Genomic DNA, 27988 nt, shown 5'->3' on the forward strand with positions numbered 1-27988 from the left:
CTTTTTTTCCGTTGTGCACGGTTTTCGAGAAAATTCGGTTTAATAAGTTGAGTGCAATCCGGGTGAATTTAAAGGCGATTTTTTCAAGGTGAGTTGTTTCGACGCGGGGTGCTTCATCTTTCTCGCGAGGTAAAAATAGAAGGATAGGAGAATATTCTACGGGAAAAAGTACATCGAAAAGGTAGAGAGAGGTTTTTCTCTCTGATGCACCGTTTTCGAGAAAATTCGGTAAAAGTTGGTTGAAATCCGAGATGCCCTGCGCGTGTTTGAAAGCGATTTTCTCGAGAATCGATGGGTCGTAAGAAAATATTCAACTGTGCGTTTATCGATTCAATTTTTCACGGAGAATGGTCCTCTCTTCGGGTTCGGGAGGTGGAATTTGTTGTTCCGCTATGGTCGCGTTGATCAACCATTCCCCGCGTGGAAATTTTCCGGAATTGGAAATTTCGAAAGTTGGAAAACTGTGAAATTTTGGCCGCACGATGATCGGGGTTGCTTCGGGGTACGCGAGATAACACGGAGGAGCTCCACGATGAAAATCCTGACCTTCTTCCTAGCCCGTTAAAGCTCATCGACGATACGCTAAACAGAATAATAATTCCACGCCGGAGCCTCGTCCATCTCGAGTTTGCTCGTTTTAAATTCTCATCTCGTGCCGGAAATATTCATCCAGAACTCTTTGATGCGAGATAAAGCGAAACGACTGTCAGTGATACGCGTGTACCGCGCAGAGAAATGGAAGGGGTATTTCGGTTACACGAAAAAGGACGAGAAGTTTCCCTGGTTCGATAAGAGCGGTAAAGTACACCCTTTGTGGCGATCGTGCGTGCTTCACCTGACGCGTCGAGTGTATCGTAGATTTAATCGAAACTCACGGAGCAGAGGATAGAGTCGAAACGATACACATTTCATGTTTTGATACTTAAAAGCACGAACGCGACAAAGTCCGATAATTGTGTCTACTCTTTCCGATAATTACAAATTTCAACCACGAGTAGAATCCACTCTCTCCATCCCTACCCCTTCCGATAATTATAAATTTAACCACAGAGCGGAATTCAATTTCTATCTATAACGTCAGCTTGGATAGAACCAATTGTCGGTATCGAGTACTAATTCGTCCCGAAGCGAAACGAGCGAAAAATGAAAGAAGAAGTAACTCGGTGACCGGGATCGTTGAGTAGCCGTTCGTTGTTAACCCTGTCTTCGATCTTTCCCATAAATTGGGACCACCTCCTATCTCGAGAACCCTTCCTATACCCGATGCCTTATTTATAAATCCGCAATTACCTCGAATCAATCCGATGTCGATCAATTTCCAAGTCTGAGGGCCGATAAGACGTCAGACAGTGTCCCGAAGCGAGCGAAGCGTAAGCGAGCGTACTCGTACGCGGAACCATTATGGAAATCAGCACTTATCAGGCTCGACGGGAGACTGGAGTTCACTATCGCCTAACTGGCTCACGTACTCTTCGTCATCCGAGCGAGAGAGAGAGAAAGAGAGAAAGAGAGAGAGAGAGGAGTGGGGAACCAGGAAAAAGGAGATAAGCTATTTCGGGCGCAGGGCTTTCCTCGATGATCCAGGCCCCGCTTATCAACGACGTTTGAAATCTTTCCTCCCTGAATCTATCTCGAAGATTTTCAACCGAAACCTAGGGATACACCCGAGTCCTGCGAAACGACACGAGGGATCTCGAAAATGACGTCAGTTTGATCATCGTTTCTGGGTAACCGAGAAATTTCCAGTAGTACGAGTCGACGTTTGCCGTGACGACGACAGCTGCACTCTATTTACACACGGTGTGTACCCTTCTGAGAGGGAGTGCTTCTTTTAATCGACCGGTTTATCCAAATCTTAAAAGTAGCCGTAATTAAACCCAAAATGGAGGTATCGAGCTTGGAAGAAAGTATGGTGAAACTCAGGGATGTCTAGTTTTAGAAATCTCTTAGGCTTCGATTCGTTGTACAGAGGAGAGAATAGATCCGAGTTCAACGTGGATCCAGTGTAGCAAATCTCGACATTCGACTCGTTTTACAGCAGAGAAGAGATCTAAGATTCAATATGGATTCAATATAGGAAATCTCTCAAGTTGTAATTCGTCCTACAGAGTAGAGCATAGATTTAAGTTTAAGATAAATCCAATCTAGGAAATCTCTTAAATTCCTCGTATAGAGGAGAGTATAGATTCAAGTTTAGCATAGATCCAACGTAGGAAGTCTCTTAAGATTTTGACCGATCGGAATCATAATTGACCAACTTCTTCTACGGTTCCAAGATAAGAAATCTCGACTTTCGACTCTTTACACAGCAGAGAGCACAGATCCAAAATGTATTCACGTAAATTGGACGTAAATTCAAGGTCAACGTATGTAAATGGACGCGCGACCACGAACCCTTACCATTAGACTCGATCATCGGCTTTGATTAACTTCGCTCTCGCCATTCTGGATAACCAGGGTCAGCAGTAAACGAGGACTCGCGTCTACGAATCTTGAGACATGTTTCAATACCAAACACGACCAGACGTGTCTTTCGACGAATCGTGTTCGCCTAATTTCTCGATATCGCCCCCATTATCGTTTCTACGCGCGCAACTTCGCTCGAGGAGGGACAGGCTCGCGAAAACACTCGTGCGATTGGTTACGCGTTGTCATTTGTACTTTCAGTTCGATCGCTGGTTACACTCGTTTCCTGTCCGCCCGAATTGGGACTCTCGCGATACGAAAACACACAGGGGGGTCCACGGTGATACGTTTCGTCCCGTTGCACACGCAGTCCTGAAACAGAAAAGACGAAACAATTGTTGAAACTTGGAATACTTCCGTTCGTAAGTGGATGTTCGTGCATATATATATTTTAATAGAACAGTTTCCAAAAATGGGAAATTGATAGGTGTCTAACCTATATATATTAACGTTGTGACTTGTACTGACTTATAATGATTTAGAATGACTTGTGACTTATTATAATTTATAACTCACAATGATTTACGTTGACTTGTCTTGACTTGCAATCATTTATATTGACTTGACATAGAATGATTTACATCGACTTGTTTTGATTCGTAAAGATTTATATTGACTTATCTTGACTTACAATGACCTCTACCGATCCTATATACACATATCTTAAATAATTCTCTCCTACCCTGGATCCAAGACAGTTTGTCGTACACAATATTGAAAACATTTTACGATTACACGTGGAAAATCTTTGCAAATTCCCCGAATCCAAATTTATACGTACAGGAATAAATTCTTTTAGTACCATTTTTGCAGATATTCGCGTACATTCGGTGTATAGTTGTACAACGCGCGTCGGATTTTTATTTCACTCCAATTTTATGACATATGGTGACATATATTATGCATATTTTTACTTCAATTTGTCATCTACGTGCATATATTTCGCGTCTCTTTTCGTTTATTTCGTTTGTATTTGCATATATTCTCCATACGTTACGCATGTTCTGCATATTCGCAGACAGCCTGTACATAAACATCCGCAGCCAAGTAATTAAGTAAAATCCTATCGCGTAGTACATATTACGGTAATTATAGTTCCGTTTTTGCGTCGAACGTAACAACTGTAACACCTTTGGACTTACCGGTTCAGTCATTGATGTAACAGCAAACACGGTTTGCGAATCGGTGCTGTAATTACAAGTATATTCGACGACATAGCGATACACTTTTGACTATGGTTTACTTTGCAGAAGTATGCTCAAAATATAATTAGTATCGCGGTAGTGTAATCGTAAATATAGTTGACAATACACTCTCAAATATTTACGAATAAACTATCATGTTACGGTATCTGTTTCCTCGCTACACTAATCGTTTACTTGTTTCAACGATGCGTGGAAAATCATTCTCTCGAAAGGATTCGAAATGCCACTCGTATTCGTGCTCTTATCCTCGTACACAGCCAGAGGCTGTAAACAGAAAGCACCGCAGAAACGAGCGGCATTTTGCCGATAAAGAAACAGTACAAAATGGCTGACGGTAAGCACGAAGGAGATATCGGTATATCCTAAAGAGATCGATCGTTGGCGATGCGTTCTCTCGGTTTCGAGACCGTAACATCTTTGTGTCCAAAGCGGACGGGTCAGTGTGTACCAAGGGATGGGAGTAACGATCGAACACGTAAAACGATATAGCTGTATCTTTTCTACAAGTCGATCCAGATAAGGGGCGCAGTGAAGAAAATAAAGTAGTCCGGAGAAGGGAGATCGAGAGCTTAGTCAAACAGGGATGTTGATCCACGATATTGAACATCCAACGTGCAACCTTAAACATCCCCTCTGCGGAATATCCCTGGGAGAGTATATTTGCGCGAGAATCGAGACAAAATTTTGGTAAATTCGTGTATTACGCGATCTTCCGCGCTGAATGCTGTATAAATAAACGCGGAGGAGGAATTTTTCCAAGCATTTTAGAAGAAACGTGAAAAAGAAAAAATTCATAACCCAGGTTCGTCCGTGTACATCGTGCAGCGTGTGAAAAAAATTCCACCCGGAAACTTCCTTCTTTTAGAAATTAATTAAAGAAGAATTCTCGGGGCCTCCCGTATTGAGTGTATTTAAAATTTCTTAAACGAAGAACCTACACGCGCGTTTATTAATATTTAAAGTATATTTACAAATTTTCCCACAATCGATTAATGATTCTCCTTCGGAAAACAGTTGTCTATGAAAAGAATTCTTCTCCTGGAATTAATCGTCGATCGACACTCGCGAGGAAAATTTGGAAAAGTCGTTCTTCCCCGCGGTGGGCCCCTCCCGTGAGTTTTCCTTTCCCTGGAAAAATGGGTTAACGAAGAGGATGGTATTTCCTTGCTTCCGTTCCCAAAGCCGAAGCTTTGGCAAACATCGGGAGTTCGGCTTCTTCCGTCGCTGCTGCGATAACGCGAGGATCTCCCCGGCGGTAAGTCGTGGAAACTGGGTCGCTCGATTGTTCTAATTTTCCTAACTTAATATTCCACCGAAATTGCCATTCCCGCGATTGAATCGTTCGAACCAGTTTCCGAATAACCGTCCTCTCGTGTTCAGCCACGCGCAACCGGAGCAGATAAAACTCGAATCACTACTGTTGGCTGTTCTTCTTTCGACTCGTGCCGGTATCTAACGAGTCCAAGCGTAGAAGCCAGGGTTGTTCTACTCGGTCTGAGGAAAGGTAGACGACGCCTTCCCGTGGAAGCCAGCCACGCCGTAACAACGCGCAGTTTCGCGTCCAATTAGCGCCGTTAAATAGACTAATCGAGGGAGTCGAGCAGCAAGGCCAGTTACTGGCGCACCTGGTATACCTATATCGGGCTCCACAGTCGATTAGACAACTACCCAATAAGCGACTCCACGGCACGGATATTATCGAGCTGCCGAGGGCAAATGACGGCAGGTTGCCCTAAGAAGCGTAACTGGATGGCTTTTGAGGCGCGGAGACCTACAACGGTAGACGAAGACGGAGAAGACGAGGCACGGGTTCAACCAACGGACCGATACAGCCGGAGTCGAGGATGGAAACTGAGAAATACACGCCAGAGATGGACGTTACAACGACAGAGGAGTCGCGTTAACGAGAATGGTCACGAGTTTTTCTCGAGAAGGTGATCGAAGTCTTTGTTCGAACGGAGAGAGTAGAGACTCGTGAACTCTGCTTAAGGCAGTGGGTAGAACCATCGAAGACACTGGGTCTCGGTGTCTCGATGTCAGCATAATCGTTTATAAAAGACGGAATTAATTGGATTTAAGTTTGACGCGGAACGTTTACGGGTGAGCGTTTTTCAGGTACTTTCAGAGCTACGTATTCGAACAGTGTTGCTGAAACGAAGTCAGGCGGGTAAGTAGTATTAATAGGTTACTTTCAGACCCATGGTACACGGTCAATATTACTAAAATTAAGCGAAGCGGGTAAGTAGTATTAATCGGTCACTGTCAGACCTATGCTGGTACTCAACCATTATTACTAAAATCGAATAACGAGAGGCGAGTAGTATCGGATAGTTGCTTTCGGACCGATGCTAGTAGTTGATTATTAATACCGAAGTTGAATAAAATGGAACGTTGGTTAGTATCGGTGAAATAGAGTAACTGTCAGCGAAGCGAGATAAACGTTAATTATTATCTGTACAGCGGAGTGAATATTGGTTCGTATTAGCAAAGTGCGGTATGCATTGGTTGGCCAGTGTTGGTGCAGTAGGGTAAATATTAATTAGTATTGGTAAAGTAGAGTCAGTACTAATTACTAATGGCCACCTTTAGACCTACGTTACTGTTCGTTGACTATTACTGAACTGAACTCGAGTGAACTATATTATTACATCGCGTTTCAAATTCAACCCGGACCGTGTTAGTTAGCGCTAGTTACTTTAAAACCTGCGCTACTATTTCTTCGCTTTTACCGAACTCGAGCGAAGTTCAGACCACGTCCCAGACTCGAGCCAGACCGTCGCTGTCGGCAAAACGAAATAAAGTTCGCTTCGCGGTACCTTCGAAATTGTGAGTCCTAATCCAACTATCGCCAAACTTACCTAAAATAAACTTCACGGTAGGTTCGGCACCGTGCACCCCCGTGTCGCCACTCGTACCAACGTCGCTGCAAATGTTTCGTCTCGCTCCACGTAGAACGACCCTTTTTATCTCACACACACACATGAGTCGTTATCTATTAAGAAAATAAAAAAGAAACATTCGGTCCAGTCAGTCGAACGAAGAACACAGATCCATACCTAATGTATCATCTCGACCTTTGTAAGTAAACTTAATAAAAAAAATATCGAATCAATTTACACGTGTAGAAGAACACCGTTGAGAAACTTCTAAATTTCTCCAGAATTGTTCCACGAATTGTGAAATACTTGGTGCATTGGAAACGAATATTATCGCCGTGTACTCTAAATCCCCGCGTGTATACAACTTCATCGGCACATCCCCACGTGTCAGATATTACAGTTTACACACAGCGTGGAAGTTCCGTATTTATAAATTAAATTACACCGAGAGCCACGGAATCACGAGCGAACCAACTGCATCCAATTCCGGCGCTTGGGTTCAACTGCGACCGAGTATCGCGTAATGCATTCGATAGCCGAGCTCGCGCGAGCAGTCTCAAGGAAACACCGAGGCGAGTTGTCTCATCGCCACGAGAGACCAACGTACAAGACGATAGAGTCACGAACTTCTTCGGTGTGGAACGTGTGGGCCAGGACAGTGGAGGTGCGTCGTTAACCACGGGACGCTCCATTACACACTGATTATCCTCATGGTGGACTGGTGGGACAGTCGTTCGCATACCAAACGGTTGTCACACGCGTGTACGTGCTGACACGCACCCCGAGTGACGCTTGTCGTGTACCGACCGTGAGAAGTTGCCAACTGGTGCCCGTGGGACGGATTGTTTGAGTTTACCAAGTAGTAATAATTGTTTCTAGCAGCACGCCGTTCCTCGAACAACAAGACCACCGGCATGGCTCGCGAACGGTGTCGCTCGCGCGGTTACAGCCTGCGAATCGCGTGCTAGGACATCTTCTTCGTCAGATTTAAGGAACGATCACCTTTCAAAGTTCACCTACGAAAGGTGTCTGTACGAACGAGAGACTGCGAGCAGTTCGACCGTCCTAGGGACGATAAAGACCGTTCAGCTCGAATTTAGGCTATTAGCTAATGGGGGTGAAAGGATTTATCAAGCGATGGGTGTCCGGTTCTCTCGACGCGAATCGATTATTGATTTATTGGTTCGTTTCAGCCGAGTGGAACCGGTGGTCGCGATAATCGGAATGGGTAAAAATCTGTGTTGGGTTGGTTAGATACCAGAGATGCACAGGAGACAATTACAAAGAGGAGAGAAAGAGAAGGATTTTGTGGAATAAGTAGAAGTCTTCTTTGGTATACGATTTGTAATAGTAATCCAAGTAATTGGAGAACATGTGAAATAATGGAATTGAGAGGGTGTCTGGAAATGTTTGTTTGGAAGTAAAAGAATCATTTTTCTTTGATGACAGCTAAGACTATGTTTATAGTAGCCCAGTGTGGAATATCGTCGTATTTTGCAAACAGTCTCACCAAAGATTGAAAGATAGAATTTTACCTGTTCGAGATAATAGTTCTTTGAAAGTTCCAGGTCGTTTCAAAGTCGTATTGCGATACACGATCCATAATACGATGCAATATACCATTGGTAAATCGAGGAATACAATAACTATTGACAGAATTCGATTAAATATCGTAGCAATTGGTAAGTGATATACGGATCGAATCTGTCTCGAAATTAGCTACGATATACGAGTGACGAGATAAGTATCGTCGAAATTCGATTCGATGTTAATCCAGTCGAAGGCCAGTTGCGTTCGTTGTTCGGGAAGGTTGTTGGTTCGAATCGGTGGAACGGCGGCCGGTATCGATCATCGTTGTTATATTGACGTTTACTCGCAATTTACATGGATCTCGAGGCTCGGAGGTACTTAGAAGTTTGCGCGTCGTTCATTTATCAGGTTACACGTTAATCGAGTTAAGGGAAGTTATGGTTTATAACCGTGGATGCAGATGCGTGTTCCTCCGTACTGGTTCCGCAGCCGGTCGAACTTGCGGACGAAAGACGCCGCCTCTAAGTTATTCGCCCGACTCGCGAATCGAGTACTCGCTCGGTGTTGCTTCGAAACCTCTTCCTCCGCTGAGGAACCATTCCGTCAGGATTTATGGCCTTCGACGAACGAATAATTCGAGAACTTCGAATATCGAATTTCGAAAAGGTTTCGTAATCGGCCCGGTCCGCTCTTCGTTGGGATTACGTTGCTCGTGGATCGTATATTTTATCGTTCGTTGGTGAAGTTTTTCGTTTTTCGAATAATTTACTTCGAGAGACAGAGAGAGAGAGATAGATAGACAGTTACGCAGGGGAGGGAGATTGGACGAGTCGCTCTTTTGCAAATTAAAGACTCGACGCGCGCTCGTTAAAATGTACAGAATGTCCTGTCTACTACAAGCAGCAATTTAATTTTCACGACGAGTATCTCGAACGCAAGCACGCCTGTATAATCACCGAACTTGCGGAATATGCAGCAATCTCTATCAATTATTTCCTCGTTGGTCCGGCAGAAATTGCACCTCGGTTAAATATGTACCTCGTCTCCCCACCGCTACCCTCGCTCGAATAATTGACCAACGTCGTAAAAAGTTTCGTAGGGAGACGCGACGGATGAAAAATATCCTACCCAATTAACGATAACGAGACGAATCGAAAGCGCGACAACGCGTTCGGGATCGTTCGAGCGCGGGAGAGTTGCGCTTCGAGGAACGCTGACGCGGAATTTATCGCGGGCCCTACGCGCTGGAAAACTGCAACGCTGCTGGTAACGGACAGCGTCCACTCTGAAAAACTTCTCGCACCCTTGCGCCAAGGAAAATCAATTAGCGCGTTCCGAAGGACACGGTGGACGCGATCGGGGCAAATATCGTTCACTTGTGCTACTTGACACGAGTTACAGTTTCAATTTGTTCGATCGCGTCTCTGATTTTGCGATTCGACACAGAGTGCAGAGTACTGTTCGTCCTGGATCGAAATCTTACGTAAAATGTCAATGTCAGACCATTGGTCGACCGATACTACTTGCTGGTACAAGTACGATTGTCTTTGGTGACGTAGGATTTGCATTTGCCTCGTTTGTGAAATAATGTAGGTATACGACATACTTGTTTTACACTCTCAACAAGACTAAATGGTTAAAAGGACTGGTAAATATTTGACGATAAATGCGCCTATGTATATTATTGCTCCTTAATAACACCCAAGGTGAACATCTAGATATTCGAATCTACATGAATTTTCTATTATTGCTGTCTCATGTATTATTTAGAAAATCGTGGAAAAATTTCAGGAAAACCCAATTTTCTACTATCGCTGCCTTGTGTATTATCTAGGAAGAATTGTAAAAATTCAAGGAAAAACTAAGTTTACATTATTTCTATCACGCGTGTTATTTCGGAAAAATCGGAAAATTCAATTCCCTGTTATCGCTATCTCCTGTATTATTATCCCCACGCAAAGTCAGAAAAATTTAACGTAAAACTAATTACCTATTTTCGTTATCTCGCGTATCGTTTAAGAAACGATCGGAGTATTCGCAACCGGAGAAACATCACCGGGTCGAATCTCGGTCCTCGCGCGCAAAAGCGACGATTCTCGCGAAGAAAATGGAGACTGGTCGGTTTGGTTGAAAAATTGTCCGACTCGTTATTCGCGAATCGGGCATAAGGTGGACAGAACGAACGCGACGCACGAAGTCAACGCGGCTCGTCGACGAAGGAGGAAGTTGCCTGATTAGCGGTATTGTTCAGGAAACGGAGTGAATCCGCACGTTGCGGGTCCATTGTTGCCGTATTCCAATCTGGTTCGGCCAGGCTCGCCGACTGTCAAAGCGGCAAATTGCATTTCCAGCCTCGCATAAACTTGTGTACCCTTTCTGAGCCGGCGATCGCGCAACCTGACGCGGAAAGACTGTCGCGCCCTGAAATTCCGGCAAACACAATTAGAAATTTTCACGGGGGCCTCGGCGACCCGGCCAAAAATTGGTGAAATTCGGGACTACCGGACTGTGAGGATTGTTTGCCGTTCCGCTTGATCGCGCGCGACTTCCGCCGCTGGCCAAATTAAATGTACCCGATCCAGAACGAGCCCGATGATTTATTTACCGAGTGCGTACCCATTCGCCTTTGCCGGTTGCATCTTTATCAAACGTACCGTTGCCTGGTAAAATATAATACGATGGTTCTCGCTTACGAACGAAACGAATTCGAACCGTTCATTCGCTCGAAAGCGGGGTAAGTAACGATTTTTACTTTAAACCGAGGTTACTAGGAGCAATTTCTTTCGTGGGTGCGTTGGATGTGCATTGTGGGTACCCATTCGCCTTTGCCGGTTGCATCTCCATCGAACCTGGTAAAATATAATACGATGGTTCTCGCTTACGATCGAAATGAATTCGAACCGTTGATTCACTCGAAAGCGGGGTAAGTAACGATTTTTACTTTAAACCGAGGTTACTAGGAGCAATTTCTTTCATTGGTGCGTTGGATGTGCATTGTTGCACTGTCGATGGAAGAAGCTTAATAGGGTACTCGATTGTACTTTCAAGTGACATAACTGTAACCGCTGATTCGCTTGAAAACGGGGCAGGTAGCGATCTGAATATTGGTGAGATGAATATGTATTTTTGCACTGTCGAGTGGGAAAAGTTAATACTGTACTTTTCGTTCGCAAGCGACAAATTTAGAATCACTGATTCTTAATCGAGTAACTCGAAAGCGGGGCAGATGACGATTTACAAGTAAGACCTGGCGAGTTACTCACTCTGGATAAGTGTACACAGTTCATACTTGATCCTTAAAATCGGAAATTACTTCCGAAAAGAGTAAAGAGTGAAGAGCGCCTTTCAATGAATGGTAGAAGGGATATTGAAAAAATATGTACCAAACGAATCATTTTAAGGCTCTTGAAAATGATTTTTTTATAATGCTGTATACTTGTTCTTCATCGAGGTTCTGCGAGAGACTGGCCGTGAGGGTCTCTTCGAAGCCTAAACTGCACACTTTGTTACAGTCTGGTGAACCGTTCGCACGGAGAACGCGACGTCTAAAAAGCGTCGCGACGTCGCGTCGCACGTGCAACGATGCCGCGAGTTTCACAGAAGTGCTTCTACGTGCAAAAATAAATCGAAAACGTGGAATAAATATTTTCCGTTCGGTGGTACGTTTTCGAGAAAATCGCTTCCGTAGAAACGTGAGCTAAACGCTTGTCTCGATAAGTTCCGGTTTCGCGAATATTTTTATACTCTCTTACCTTATGCGCATTCTTCGAACCGATTTCATTTTCTGTAAATTGTGTACAGTACTCGAGCAGATTCCGTATTAACTTTCTCGGGAACAAACCACCGTATGGAAAGAATTTATTCTACGTTTTCGATTTATTTTCAAACGCGAAATCACCCTCTTAGTTCAAAATTATTTTCACTACGAGTATTCCCGTCTCGATTCGTTCGTAACGAGCAATTAATTAAATCATTGGCTCTCCGCGTTTCTTGACGAGCGAAGCAAACATTCCTTTTATAATTTCTAATTGCCGTTTCATTGTTTTCGACGTCGAGTCAATGCGTGAAGCGAAACGTACTCTCGAAGAAATTTATGATCCACCGGTGTTGACGCACGAATCGTCGAGGAATCTGGACCCGTGAAAACACATTAACCGGAAGACGGTTCGTTCGTTCGTTGAACCGTGAAGCTAAGTAGACGAGGAGCTCGAAACTCTCGTTTCTAAGAGCTTGAAAATTATCTGAAAAATGACACTAGAGATTCATAGAAGACAACGTGGCGCCCAGTTATCGTTACAACAAAGGAACTCTTGGAACCTCAACGGAGTAAGGGAAGAAAAATTCAAGTTTTTTCTCTTCTGAAAATTTTATCCAAACGTCAACGGTATTCAATATTAAATTCTACGTAGTAATATTCAATTTAAATACTACGTAGTACTAAATATACTAATACTCAATTTCAGACACAACATAGTAATATTTAATTCAAGCGTTACAAATATATTACATACAATAATAACACATCACCTTGCTATAATCTTAAAGATAAATAGTGACCATCGGTAGATTAATTTGAAAAAAAGAAACGTGACCAATTGTCTTCGTGCTCGACGTAACGGTCCCAGTTGAACGGTTCCGGTTCTTCCGGATTAAACATTTCGATCGCGCGATCAGACACGTCTCCGTACTCAACAACTAGAATATTACACGGACGATTTATGGCCGCGTGTCTCGATGGGTTCTCCACGTGCTCCAGGCTTGAAACGCGAGTCGATACATCGCGAGTACTTGGTGCTTCGAGAGGAGCAGACCGCCGCGAAACTTTTCCAATTAAATTTCCAGGATTGCGCCGACCTCGTTGCGCTCTTGTCCGCGAAAGAAGATAATGCCGGCTCATCCGAGCGCCAGATGAAACTTTGGCCGTCGTGGACGTCACGGATGATCGATAACCACTCCCCACCCCCCTACTCACCAACCGTCCACGCCAACACCACCCCCTCCCCCTGCCGCTTATTTCAACAATTTTTCTTGCCTTATTAGAATACTTCGATAACTCCCGTGTGGGCGATATTGCTACCCTTTCCGCGATTCTTTTCCATCGTCGAATACACTGCACCGAGTTTCGAGTAATTTGTCACGGAAGTTAATAATCCTCTCCTTTAATATTGCGCCGTTGAATATCCGTTTTGGGGGATGCACAGTTTCAATTTAACCGATAGAGAGATTGGAATTAGTTTATTCATCGTTCGTGATTTCTCGTTTTCGATCCGATTCAGATTATGAAGGTAGAAATTTGCGTCGAAATAGAGTAGAATGTATAACAGCCACGGTGAATCATTCATTGACTACCACTACCGGTAACCGCGTGTGGTGTGGCGCAACGTTTTCGGTGCGCGGTATAAAATGCTCGGGGCTTCGTTCCATTATTTCAACGTTAACTACGCGAGCCTGATGTTCGGCGCGAAATATTGCCTCGTTTAATTATTAGATTCGAGTGAAAGTTAGAAAATTAATTCCAACCTGGGGGCAGGTTTATCGACTGGTTCAACTTATTCGGATAAACTTACCCCCGTTGTTCGTCGATCGTGGAAAATTTACTCGCCCCGGGGGCACTTGAAAAATTAATAACTTGTTGAAAAATCTACGGTCCAGAACCAACGGGGAAGTTTCGCTCGATAAGATAGCGTACTGCCACGTTTACGAGTAGCATCGAAATCGGAACTATTAGCCTCCAGACACCTATTTTTCCAATTGTCGACAATATATTCCAATCGTCCATGACCAATAACTTCCTATACTTTCTCACAGTATTCTCTAACCGTAGATCAATCTCGAACAGAAAAATTCGTAAATTGTACCAATAAAACTGTACAACGATCCGAAAGACTCTTCGAGTCCGAAAAGACACGTAGTTAAAGTATCAAAAGCATCCACGCGTAATAATGAAATCTCAGCGCATTGTCGATCCGGTAACACCCGAGATCCGACTTGTCGACAATATATTACAATCGTCCATGACCAATAACTTTCTATACTTTCTCACAGTATTCTCTAACCGTAGATCAATCTCGACCCGAAAAATTCGAAAATTGTACCAATGGTACGATACAACGATACGGTAGACTCTTTGGTTCCGAAAAGACGCACGCGTGGTGTGTCAAGGATCGAGAGCACCCACGCGTAAAATCTCGATCGGTGACACCCGGTGAGTTGAACCTCCGAGGGAAAGATTCCCGACGAAGAGTCTCGTTCTCGATCACGTCGTCCAGAGTACGATTCGACGTGGATCGTCGCGGCACGTCCGCGATACGGTCTCGAGAACCGTAGGCAGGTAGACGCAAATCCAGTCGATGGGGCGGAAGAAGCGGGAAGAAACGAGCCCGGAGAGGCGAAGGGCCGGATGATGATACCGAATAGTCGCTCGCGAAGAGATTCCCTCCAGAATTCGATTGTTACGCGGCATAGGGAATATCGATTCGGGGCGGTCGCTCGGGCCTCTTCGGCGACAAAAGAAAGCAGAGAACTCTCCTTTCCATCCTCCACCGCACCCCTGGCCACCCTGGTGGTGGGACGTGATCGACATAGACGGTCGAAGGCTATTGTTCGGGGCCGTCGTTACGCGCCGCAGCTTCCCTCGACGTACAACCCTGTAACAACCCCTTGTACAGGGGCTTGTACGCGTCCCGGCGATGTCTGACTCCGCGCGGGTGCATTTCACTGTTTGCCAGAAGCAGCCCCGAAGGAATCGGGGGCCAAGATTTACCACAATCCGCCACACGCGTGGAAACTGAACGAAGAACGCAACGACAACGAGATTCCTACGCCGTGATTTAGAAACTTTCTTTAGACGGAGATCGTGAAACGTTTAACGTTCGAGGCGATGTTGCAGAATCGATGAGACGAGATTAACGAGATGTTACCCACGGGGAAGTTACGGTTTTCAATTGCCACAACTCCTTGAAAGGGACCTATGTTTTAGGAATTACCTATATTTGGTAATTCCTAAAACTATCGTTACTGTACGACAATTGGATCGATAGTTGCACAAAATTTCTCGCTCCAAAGATTACTCTTTCGAAATATCCTCCCACAACAATCGTTACCACAAAGTAGATCAATGTACCAGTCGATTCCAGGATTCAGGATCGATCCATCGAATCCCAAAAGTGTGGTTCCACGCTCTACAATGTTTACATTCCCAGTATCCACGATATTCACAAAATAAAGTGTCAATAATTTCGTCTCGTAGGTCTCCGGTAAAAGAAACTTTAAGAAAATCACCGATCGAAGAATTTACCTTGAACGTACGTCGATCGAGACACGGAGTACGGTGGAGATACGCGGTCCGCGAAGTGGTTAATAAAACGATCGATGGCTTCGTCAGGGCGGTAGTAGTAGATCGCGTAAAATCGTCGAAGGGCACCGGCGCAATTTGTCAGTCGAACGTTTTATTTCGACGTCGTTCGACGGGCGTCGAGTAATTGAAAGTAAATTTCCGGGGCAAACACGACCAGCCGTGAACGCGTGCAGGTTTTGCAGGCTCGAGTAATTAAAAGTAAATCCCGCGCAATTCCGTTTACGATCGTCGGATTTCCCGCGTCCTCGCCGCCTTCGTCGTCGAGGCGAAATTGCTCGAACGGCGGGGAGGAGAGGCGTCAAGCAGTCAACGGAACAAAGTCAGCCCCGAACGAAATCGTGGAACTGGATTCGACAACGTGACGATACCAGAGCCACGGGGTGTGCAACGGGGGTGATGGGAGAGGGGAGTGGAGAGGCAGGGGAACTCTTGCTCGAACGAAAGTATATTTTTCGTCAAATCGGTATCCGCGCCCTGTGAAAAATAGGGGTTTGCGGTTCACCCTGGTGGGGAGAAACCCGTACGTAACTTGCCGCCATATTTCGCGTACAATGGAGGCGAAATTGACTACACGGAACCCGGTATTTGCCGTGTAAAAACGGAGGGGTGGACTCCAGAGATTTCCCAGTAGCTTTTGAATCGATTCCGAATCCCGATACGTCGGTCTACCGTGCACGCGAAACCCACCACGAGTCTCTCCACCTTTCCCATTTCCTTTTCAATTTTTATCCAAACTTTCAAGTCTTCTTTCGTATTTTCAATTTTACGCGAAACGACAATTGCCGATAATTAGCCCCGATTCGTCGCGAACCAAGCTCAAAAGTGGAAACAAATTTTCCCTACTATCTTTTCGGTAGTTTTTTTCCAATCATTTCCACGAATCTCTTTGGTCCTTCCGTTGGATTTTTTTCGAAACTTTGATATTTTGTTCCGATTTGAAATTCTACGCGGAACGAGCATTACAGATAATTATTCCGGATTCGTGTATTCGTCGAGAACGGAGCTCAAAGTGGAAACAAATTTTCCGTGCTATCCTTCGGGTACTTTTTTTTCAAACTCTTTCCACGAATCTCTACCTTTGGTCTTTTCGTTAGATTTTTTTCGAAACTTTGAAGCGTCGTTCTTATTTTAAATTTTACGCGAAACGAAAGTTGCCGATAATTATTCCAGAATTTTATATTCGTTGAAAACGAAACTCGAAGTGGGAAGAAATTTCGTGCGATATTATTTAGTTAATCGTTAATGGAAAACCCTGTATACAGTGTAAATATTTTACGACCCGAACCACGAACAATTAGCCAGATTCGGTTGGTACGAGACGGGTCATCTTTTTACTGGCTACGAAGCATGTTGGTCGCAGGAGTGTAAACATGTATGTGGTCAGACGGTGATCGATGGGTCAGTGAAAGCAGCCAGGCTACGGTCAGACGTCTCCCGGTCGGTGGAAAAAAAAACTGTTTATCTTATGGTTGGGTACAGCGCCGAGGTCAGTGAACAATTTTTCGACGTTGTCAAATATTGATTCACGAGCAGCGACTGCACGCGCGTCTGCGCTACACTCTAACGTCGTACACCCACCAATTACGTTATGATCAAATATTGAATGGGTTTGTTGGATGGTTAAACACGAATGGATAAGAAAGAGGAAGTTGTCGGGGAACCGAGATGAATTATTTCGTGCAATGGTAATCCTCGCATTGCGTTACCGTACTTCTCGAAATTACTATTCCCTGACCAAATTTTAATACAATATCTACGTTTCTAAAATTCGACGATAAAAATTCATAAATATCTCAGTGTTAAACTTCGTGTACCAATTCCGAATATATGAAACTCGATCGACCGAAAAGGACTTGAAATTCTTTACGAAATTTATCCTGAACGGAAACTCGAAAGTTTACAATTTTCTTAGTGGTAAATAACAAAATTAAAAATGATCATTTTCGAATTTACTACGTAAATATATAATTGTCTTAGACAACAATCAAATATGAAAGGATTGTACGTAGTACCTGTTCGATTAAAAGTGAAAAGAGTGCATACATGACCAGACGCTATATTCTAAGAATTGAAGGTCACTTCTAAGTTGACAAGAATGCAATCTCGCGAATAACAAAAATGTGAACTGTGTCGAATAACGTGCTAGGTTGCTCGATAAGTTTCATCGAACGACAAATCTTCTCGAACAACCTATTATACTTACACCCAGTCTTCACGGAGGCTGACCAATACGTCTGACCTAGCACGAGACGAAACTACTCGAAAGATTGATCTCTCGTTCCGACAACAATGCCACCGAATTGTGTTCTCCCTTTCAGCGTCACGACGCTTTACGAGGACGAAAGGGTACAGTAATCGGCTGTCATCGATGCACGGAAGACGCGACCGATGACAGCTCCAGCGAACAAGTGGCAGATTAATTTCGATCGACAGTTCGATTGCTCCGGCTCGGATTAAACGCGCGCGGAAAGACCAGCTGGGCATTTTTCACGGTCAACCGATTAAATGGAACCGTTCTGCGGTACGGTCGAGTACTCGTCACCCCTGGAATTTCAATTTTCACCCTTGCCCTTCTGTCATCGCGAAATAAAACATCCACGAAAACACCCTTGTGTCACGATCCTGGAAGTATACAATTCGATTGAATCGTGCCAATTTCTCTCGTAGTAAACGAACGTACTGTGCACAATTCGAGAGATGTCTCTTGAGGGGCTACAGGGGCCCCGAATGCATTATTTCGCCCGGTGTCGGTACATTTTATGTATTATGTAGGAAATTTGTGACGCCTATACTACGCTATAGTCAAAAATAGGGAAATAAGCATTGAGATGATTAGTCGTTGACAAATTTGTTTTCTAAATAGATATTTAAAATGTAACTAAATCCGAAATATACTGTATTGCGATACGATACGGACTTCGTGTAAGTTAGAATAAAGTGATGGAAAGTCTGTTTATAAAATTCGTGAAAATGATCTCTACGAAAAGGAACTAGAAAGTAAGGATAAAAGTTATTGCAAAACTCTCGATTCGATTGCCACTTTGATCAATCGGACCGGTATTTCTTCCGAGAAACTTCTCGTCAGCCGTGCGCGGTATATCGGGAACTTCGTACAACAAAGACGTTAAATAAAATAAACATTCGAAGGGATCCTCGGATATTACCCCCTCCTGGGCGCCTCTTCCACTCCCGAGTCCATAATTCATCTACGCAGCTTCGATAAGCCACGCGAAAGGGGGGATCGATTGCCTTATCGAGCCTCGACAGGGTCTCTCGATTCGTAAAAAAAAAGAATTAATGCGGTGAGAAGGTCACGCGGACACTCGGGGGTAGCATTTTTCATCGCGGCCGAGATATCAGCTCCTTTCGAAAAACCGAAGAAACCGACGCGAAATCCGGATCGGATTTCCTAGATTTCGTGCGTCCGGGATCAGCCAACGTGGAAGCCTCTCCATCGTGGATTTCGACCGGGCAACATTAGCCTCCTTTGCCACGAGAGGACCAACGGACGATGGGGTGGAACAGGGGGAGGGGGTGGCGAGAACGGAGAAAAAGTTCGAGAAAAGTGAAAAGGGGAGAGAATACGAAGGAAAGATAATATTCTCGGCTGAGCAATAACCCTATCGCGTCGTATCCATTCCCAGGAGCAGTTTAGGGGGTGGTGGCTACTTGGACACCTGGCCAGGGGTGGTAAGTTGGTCGTTATTGTTCCGCGAATTGGATTCACAGGGCTTACACGAGGCTCTCTCGAAAATCTGTCGGCCATACGGGTTCGCGTGGTCGTGGTCCTCGTGTCGAGGGGTGGATTTCCCAGAGGTACAGCCCCGTCAACCCCGAAGCTTTTCTGGAAACTTCCGAGCGACGTTCCGCGGCCGTGTTCGAACCTACGTTTTCTCACGTGGACGTTTCTTTGTCCCCATCTCAGCCACGAATTAAATTGTTCGCGAGATTTGCTGGAGGAAATTGGGAAGAATCGCTGGTGGAACTCCTTATGCAGTCGATTCGCACGAGCGAGTGAACGAGCGAGCGAGCGAGCGAGCGTGGCGAACAAGTAATTTCGATGGAAACGAGCTGGTGTGTTATCGCTGGGCGCGAGAAACCGAGGGGAAATATTTAAGCTCGCTTAATTTGCGGTCGTGGAACGCTTGTCGTTTTATCTTCCAGTGTTCGCGGTGAAGCGGTTCCGACCCTAAATTCATTTGGCGTTGTTGATTCCCTCGCTGGATTTTCGGGGGAAATGGGGAATTATGCGTTCCGGTTTCTTCGCGCGAAAAGCTTGAAAAGCTGGAACGGAACAGTAGACCAGATGCTCCTCGTAGATTCGTTGCCGAGAATTCTACGTACACCTTTTTCCTTTTTTTCTTCTTTTCTAGAAAACGGTTAGAAAGAATTCCGAGAATTTTTAATCTTTTAATCTCGAATTTTCGACGAATTTCTAATTTTAAATATGAATTTTTGAACAAATGATAAACCTAATAATACGACTTGAAAATTATCGGTGACTGTATTTAATATTCAGATATTAAGTAAAGTAAACTATTTCTAACTTTAGTTTCTTTAAACTTGGGACTTTTTTCTCTTTCTCTGATCTTGTCTACTTTTAGACAGACATTTCTATATATAAGGAAAGAGAGACAAATACATTATTCCCTTTCCTTTTACCTGAAGCTTGGTGAAAGGAAAGATTCCCATGTGGTATCTCACAAACTTTGACAAAATTTAAGAAACTAGTAGCATCAAAATTAAATAGAATTTGTCTGTCGATTTGTTCATTCTTGCATCGGAATAACCTGCTTTGCAAACACACTCGCACCTTCAAAAACAATACTACACGCAACCTCTCAAAAATCAATACTCCGGCGCGGTTCTCCAAAACCTGTAAAATTTTCGTTTCCGGGGGACCAGCCTCGGCGACATTTTCAATTTGTCTTTCATTGTTTATACATCCAATTTGGCCAGGGTCCAGAGGTCCGCGATCGGAAATATTTCATCCCCGAATTCGAGTTTTCGCGGTAAAATCAACCCCTCGGTTGATCGATGCGATAGCTTCGCTTGTCTTTCCTCGATCGAGCGATTTCTCTGCAGCGCGACGCGTGAAAAAATTGCAGCCGCGTGCATATTTCGCAACGAGATAAGGAGAAGGCGAAGTTGCGTCTCCGATGGAAAACATTGTGAAAGACACTTTCCACCTCTGTGAAATGACGCGGGATAAAGTGTACTTTGGGATAGACGGACGTCAGTTCTTCCGTGGGTCGTTCGGTTCCCGGTTATGGCCGCTGGACGCCGTAGTTTCTGCAACAGATGCGTCCAACTGCAGCGTCCAGCTCTCCGTCGAGGTCCCTGGCGACACCCAAGATTCCGCATCCAGAAACCGGATCAACGTCCACGAGGATTCGAGAAGAGAGAAAGGATCCTTGGAGGATTTCTCGATGCGCGCGTAACATTAATTTTATACTCGAAACACCGTGAGAAATAACTTTCTTAATTTCTTTCCTCGATGAACTTTAAAAATTTGATCGTTTGATCGTTTCTATTGGGTATTCCACAGGGTGTTGCTTTGTTGGATGAATTTTAAACATTAATAATTCGTATGGGTATTCCATAGGATAGTTGAACGATGGTAGTTTCTTATTGGTACCAAGAGCAACTTCTGGTGTTTCGTTACATCTGAGATCGGTAGCGCGAAGACTTTCTCGAGAAATGATTAAACAGTTTCTCAACTAAAGGGTTGTAATTATAAAGTTTGTAAGTTGTGAATAAATTATACTCCCTACCAGTTATTCGAGATATTTTGTAACACTACCTCTATACGTGAAATTTAGAAGAATTTTAATAGTTGGGATCTCTTGAAATTCCATCGGTCGTGAAAATTATCTGTAGTTTTCCTATTCGTTAGAATTTTAATATTTTTCGTCGCGGTTACAACGGGGAGAATATTTTCTACCCAACAGTGTGAATAAAGTGAATGTTGCTCTAAAAAAAACAAAAGAGTATTTCAACAAACGAGAGAGATGCAAAAATTTATTGCGTTCTTACGGTTCTGTAAATATTCGACAGCGATAAAGAGAGAAGCAAGGTTGACGAGCAACGAGGGTGCAACACAATTGACACCGGATGCATTTGAACGCACCTTATTAATCTCGAGTGCTTCTCCGACGATTCGTCGCGCGGTTAATTGCGCCGAGCTCGATTGTTCAATGGCAATTAATAGTCACGATTGTATTTTTCCCTCGGTTCTCTCGTTTGAACGTTTCCCTCTCCTTCACGCACAACGCACAAGCGTCATTGCACTCGCGAATAATCACCTCCAACCCTTCCCTCTCGTTCGATTCGCATTTCGTTTTAATCAATTAAATCACCTTTAACGAACGGTTCGTTAAAAGTGCTCTCGCCTCGTTTTTTCGAATCGATGAGAATCGCGATCACGATTCTGTTACAACATCTTGCTTTTTCTTCCATTCGACTCCGCGCCATTGTTTCTTCGCGAAACACAATGGAAACGACTGACGTTCGCGATTACCAGCCGATCGTGACTTCTGCGAATCGTTCAACGATGCAACAGGACAGGACTCGAGGAACGAACACCGTCTTTCAATTTCCAGCTGCATTGCGGATAGAGAGGGATTTACCGACAGCTTCTGTTTATTTAGATCCTACTCGAAGGATTCACCGACGATCTCTTAAAGATCTGTGGCATGGAAATGGACCCTTCAAAGGGGGGGACATTGCTCGGAGTTGGTCTTGCTACGAGAACCGAGGACTTCTTCGAAGCTATGCATACGGTTCTCACTTTTCGGAACGATTCTCTCCGACACTCTTCTTTAACCATTTTTTTTCTGCAAACGTACTCGTTCTATTAAAACTGTGACGAAAAGAGATTCTCTAAATAGGATTTTCACGTTCTAGAATAATTTGTTTGACACATCTCTTTAACAATTTTTCTTTTTCGAAACAGTATTCGTTCTATTCAAAGTGTCGTTAGGAAAAAGTCCTATACATAGTGTTGTCACATGTCTCGAGCATCTGCTTGACAATTTTTTTCCTGAAAAATTAATCGTTCCATCGATCTACAAAAATTTACACATTTTCTCCAACGTTCGAACAATATTGTAAAACAATCAACCGAATAGTTTTTGCATTATAAATCCTCGAAGGTACTCCTCGAGATAAGACACATCGGGTTACTCTTCGGTGCGTCCGCGCACGAACAGCTTTAAAGTTTCAAATTCAATTTATGGACAAACAGGGTTAGCGAAATATTGGGGAGCTTAAACGAGCAGAGCCGTTTTGAAATTTTTCGTATCGAATGCTCCCTTTTTTCGAAAGGGATTATCGCACAACTGACCTGTAACTCTTTTAGCACGCGTTTCACCCTTAAAAAAAAAAAAAAAAAATAACGGAAACCCTCTAACGGTCCTTTGATCCACGGTTCAGTGGGCATCGAGTTAATGCAAGAACATTGGATCGTTGTTATTGTGCTCTCCTCGTTGCGTGCCAATACGACTCTGAATCTCGGAGCGCGTCTGCCGACTGAGCTTTCTGTGCGTTGGTGCAGTTTCTTTGTTGAAAAAGAAAAAAGAGAAAAGAAAAGAAAAAAAAAAGAAGAGAAGTAGGTAACGTAAAGTGGGTCACATGGGATGGTATTTATCGCATGACAAGCGACTACTGTGTAACTTCTCTAATTTGCAGTGCGCAATTAGCTGCAAACATAAACTGAGTCGAATCTCGACTAACGAGAACGAAGCCTTTAGAATCATGGCGAGGATCATCAGGATTTCGCGAACCGTACCAGGAACTCGATTCCAATTTAAAGAGTGCCCGGAAGGAGTTCGAGGACACTCGGATACTCGCAACCGGTCGCATGAATCATCATCGCTTATTATAATCCCCCCAGATGAAGCTAAAACGAACAAACGATGAAAAAAAAATGAAAAAAAAATGGGAAAAAAATGAAAAACAGGGGATAGAACAAACAAACGAAGAACGAAGGAGGCTCCCGGTGCTCGTCCCCTTCTCCACTTTAATTCATTACTCTCGTTAAGCAAGATAAGTGACCCTTCAGTAGCGTTTAAACTTTAAACAACGCTGGCTCCCTGCCGGCACGCAACCTAATGCCGTGACCTAACGGAGGCGGACGAGGGAACTGCTGGATGACGAGAAGAAACGCGAAAAATAAAGGGGAATTCATTAAAACCGGATAAAGATTTAAGAACGCGCATATGCTCTCGCGAGCTTAACCCGGATTTAAATATATGTGGCATTGGGTCAACGACTTTTGAGTACGCATTCGTTACTCCGTGGTACTTTGTTTAAAATACGAGTTAATATTTTTCGGCGGCGGGGCCCGTAGGGTTAACTCGTAACCGTTACCTTTTGCAATAAATACCCGAAACGCGAATTAATGTTAGGAGAAAGGGATGTAGGGTCAATTTTTGGCAATTGTATTCCGGAATAGATGTTTAAAGTATAAGGTAACATTGAGAGATTGCAGAGTGTTAATTTTTGACAATTGTGTTCTGAAATTGATGTCTAAAGTATAAGTTAACATTAAGAGAGTGCGTGGTGTTGATTCTTAAGAATTGTGACATGAAATGAATATTTGAAATACGAAGTATGGTTGGAAGGATGTGTAACGTGAATTATTAACGAATTTATTTTCTACCAGACGTTTAAAATGTAACAAGATTTCAAATGTAAAATATTGTAACGCGACCGAGATTTTACGTAGGTTAGAATAAACGAATGTAAAAGGTTGTTTGGGAAATTTATATAAAGAGAAACGAAAAACTAACGGTAAAAGTTATTTTAAGACTTTCGATTCGATTCCCGGGACTTATTAACTCCTCTTTGCTTCTCTAGCAAGAGATACCTAAATGAAAATATCCTCTCGATCTTCCGTCTCATCGAACATTCATAATTTAAGGCTGTACTATTGCTCGATAAGTTCATTTACTCTTGAATTCCCTAGAGACATCCTTGATACACATTTCCGTACTTTAAATCTATGTCCGACATCGCCTTTGATTTATTCTCCTTTGACCCGCTTCTAATTAAACTCAGCAAGTTGCCTCTAGCCTCTATGGAGGAAAACTTGACTATAATCTACATTTCTGTCTACAGTCCATGTTCAAAATTTTTCAAACCGTGAAAAATATAATTTAAAAATTAAGATTAATCATACCCTGTTACAATATTCACGGACAAAGTTACAAATCTTCCGCGAAGAACACCATAAAAAGCGTCACATTGCAAACATTGTATTATCGACAAATATAAATCGCCATCTCGCAAATAAAAAAACCGTATTATTCTCAAAACAATTTTCACCCTTTCTTCAGAAAAACACACCTCGTCCTGGTATTCGCGAACAAAGGTACAAGTGTATCTCAAAAAACAATATAAAACGTATCACCGCTGAAAAAGTCCTATGTAAATACACGTGACCTTCCAACGAAAAAGATTCAAATTTGTCCCAAAACAATTTTCATTTTTTTTTGTTTTTCCAAAGAATTCGATTCACGGACCAATTGGAGCCGCATTCCTTTCGACTTCTCGTCGATCGCGCACAGTGGATAGAACGCGCGCGTTACATCCTCGCCAGCCATCGGTGGATTATTAATAACCCCCCTGGCGGGCTGTTGTTCCTCCACGTCTTCGTTGTAAATAATGAACGTTCGGGGGTGAAGGAGGGGTACTCGGTTGAACCGCGCGACGAAACTCGCGCGAGCACCCCGGTCGAACAAGCGGGGTCCCGGTTAAGAATGAACGCGGCACGCCGGATAGGTTCCGCGGAGGCGAATGTGGCTTAATTAATCACCCGATTTATTACATTTTCCCATTATTTTTCCCCGGCGGCCCGTGGGCTTTTGTGCGAAACAAAGCGACGGCACGGGCTTTGTCCGCGTCTCTCTGGCCACCTCCGTTCCCGGGAAAAAGAACCGAAAGAACCGCCGCGTCGTGGTTCGAGTTAATTAGATGCTAGCTACAGGACACCGGTGATTTTTCTTGGTTTAAATTAAACGCGGAGCCGCCGCCGCGTGCGCGACCTCCAGCTACCCCGTTCCGTTCCATTTCGAGCCGTTTAATTAATGCGTCGACGAGCCGACTTGTTCGCCGACTCTTCGCCCCCTGTCTCTGCCCGTTGTCAGAGGGGAGCTTCGAAAAAGACGAGGGGCCGCGAAACGGCTCGCGATTTCATACCCGTGCACCTCGCCAACCTTGTTTCTTGCCGCAGCGATTCAGCGTTGGGTATACCAAGTTCTCGTGCTTGGGTGTCGGTGTACGAGTGGTCATGGAAATTATCCTGGATCTCGTATAAAAATTCGAGAACTTTGGAAACGATTGTCAACGTACTCTTATTGAGAAAGTCTTGAACTTTCGACACGGTTCGTAACGATGAAAATTATTTTGGGTTTGGAATACAGGTTTCAGAAGAGTAGAGTTGTCTGTCGATGGTTTGCCAAATTTTTGGACTTGCATCGACGCAATTTGTAACGATGTGAATTGTTCTAGGTTTGGAATACGAATTTTAGAAGCGTTGAAATTTATTCTCAGTGTTCTCCAATGGAGGAATTTTTGAACTACCAACAGAGTTCGCAATGTTGATAATTATTTTAGATTTGGAATAAAAATTCCTAATGCGTGGCAATCCTTGGGGTTCATTCACAGAGAGAGACTTTGTCTGTCGCTAGTTTTCCAAATTTGTCGATTTCTATCGGTATTGATAACGGTGAAAATTATTTCAAGTTCGAAATAGAAATTCCAAAAGCGTTCTCCTCGATACTTCTCCAAGTACTCGAATTTGATACAAATATTGATTCATTTGTACACCATTGGTAACATTGAAAATCGTCTTGAATCTAGAACGAAAATTCCATTTAGAAATGAGTTGTTATCAACCCCCTGAAGTGTATTTGTTAGAAAATCTGGACAACTTTTAGCACTAATAGCACCAGATAACCGTATCGTAAATTTAAGTTTGTACGATCTTATTTCACCTGTTACGTTGATACAGATTGCTCCTTCCTTTTACTCGTTGCTTCGAGCGCAGCGAATTATCCTCTCAAATTGGTAACAACCGATAACAATTCGACAACCGGAAGAAATTATTTTATGGAACGTTAGCAACCGCGCTCCCTGGAGCAAAGAACTCGATTTCCCTGTTGCAATCGCTGCCTCGCGTTGAATTAGTTGTTTTCATTACATCCACGTGGATCGGGATAAGTCTTGCGCGTCGATCGCGGCGAGGTACAATTAGCATTTACCTGAATTATAGCGCGGCCGCGTACATTGCAAACCAGCCGCGATTTATCGATCCGGTTGCACGGATATATGTACATCGTTCGCTGGAAATTTCATTTCGCGCCTGGTTTTTACCCGAAATTTATCCGCTACCCTCATTTACATCGTTTCCGATCGATTTTGCAAAAATTGTATCGGAATCGCGAGAACGAGTATTTCGCCAAGATTTGAACAACACACGAGAGTAAACGAAAAGTAGAAATAGGTATTTAACACTTTGCAAGTGCGTTCCAGAAGTCTGCTTGAACGCGAGAGGAAAAACGAGAGAACGAACGAGATTAGTAACCTGGCTGGAAAATTTGCAAATTTCAGAAAAATTGTCGATTCGAGTCTTAAGTACTTGCTCCGTTTTACGAGAAAAATATACCGATTGTTCGTCTCTGATTTTAAACAGATTTTGCAAGATGTTAGGGTACAGGTTTCTAATAATGTGTGTAAAATGTTAGGCGTGATTGTTTGGTAGTTTTGAAGAAATAAATAAAGGAAGTCAGGTACTATGGGGAGCTGGAAAGCTGTCAAGTGGAAGTAGTCGCGGCTCGTGTTGGGTCAGACGGTTTAGTCAGCCTTCAAAGGTCGATTATTGGACAAAAATCGCTCGAGATGTCCAAGTTTCCCTTACACGCGATGCTACGCTCCCTTTTATTCAGGTGACATCTTTCCAACTCTCTGTAATACTTTTTTATGCGGTGTAAGTATACGTTGCGAAAGTTATAGTGGCGAAGTCGATCGCGTGACACGCAAATCGCATTAACTGGAACCGATTCTCGTTAAGCAAAGTTTTTTTTCCCCAACTTTATAACGACATCGTGCAAGACGCAGTGTGACAATTACCCGGTTGTTCGAGCCCGTTTCGATCAGTCGACAGATCAAGTGTAAACCAATTTCACAGTAGGTGAATCGGGCGCTATAATTACTATACAGATTACCCCGAAATGGTGTATATATTATCGCACTTGGAAAGTCAATCGCAGTAAAACTTCCAAAAGTACTGTGCACAACTAAAAAGTCAATCTCTCGTAAAAATGAAAGTCGAATTCGAACCAGATCGATTGCTTCGTCGATGAAAAATCGTCCTCCAACGTTACAAATGTAAAACGTACGAAGATCGAGAAGCGAAATGAAAACGACGCGACGTTTCGAGCGTCCGCGTCGCCGAAATCAAAATCTCGCGATTCTTCGGAGCGATCGATCGCGAATACCTAATTCTCGATGGAAATTTGTAACGCTCTCTATCGTAGAACGAACGTGAA

The 27988-nt window shown here is 43.6% G+C and overlaps 1 protein-coding gene across 1 annotated transcript in view; it reads right to left on the reverse strand.

Moving 5' to 3' along the window:
* The window catches only part of LOC143149658 (uncharacterized), a 121137-nt gene that overhangs the window by 641 nt on the left and 92508 nt on the right, over positions 1-27988 (reverse strand). The window contains exon 6 of the mRNA XM_076317228.1: positions 2401-2778. Coding sequence (XP_076173343.1) covers positions 2680-2778 — 99 coding nt within the window. The 3' untranslated portion in view covers positions 2401-2679. The remainder of the gene's footprint in view (positions 1-2400; positions 2779-27988) is intronic.

This window comes from Ptiloglossa arizonensis, chromosome 7 (genome assembly GCF_051014685.1).
Source record: "Ptiloglossa arizonensis isolate GNS036 chromosome 7, iyPtiAriz1_principal, whole genome shotgun sequence".
Taxonomy (NCBI): domain Eukaryota; kingdom Metazoa; phylum Arthropoda; class Insecta; order Hymenoptera; family Colletidae; genus Ptiloglossa; species Ptiloglossa arizonensis.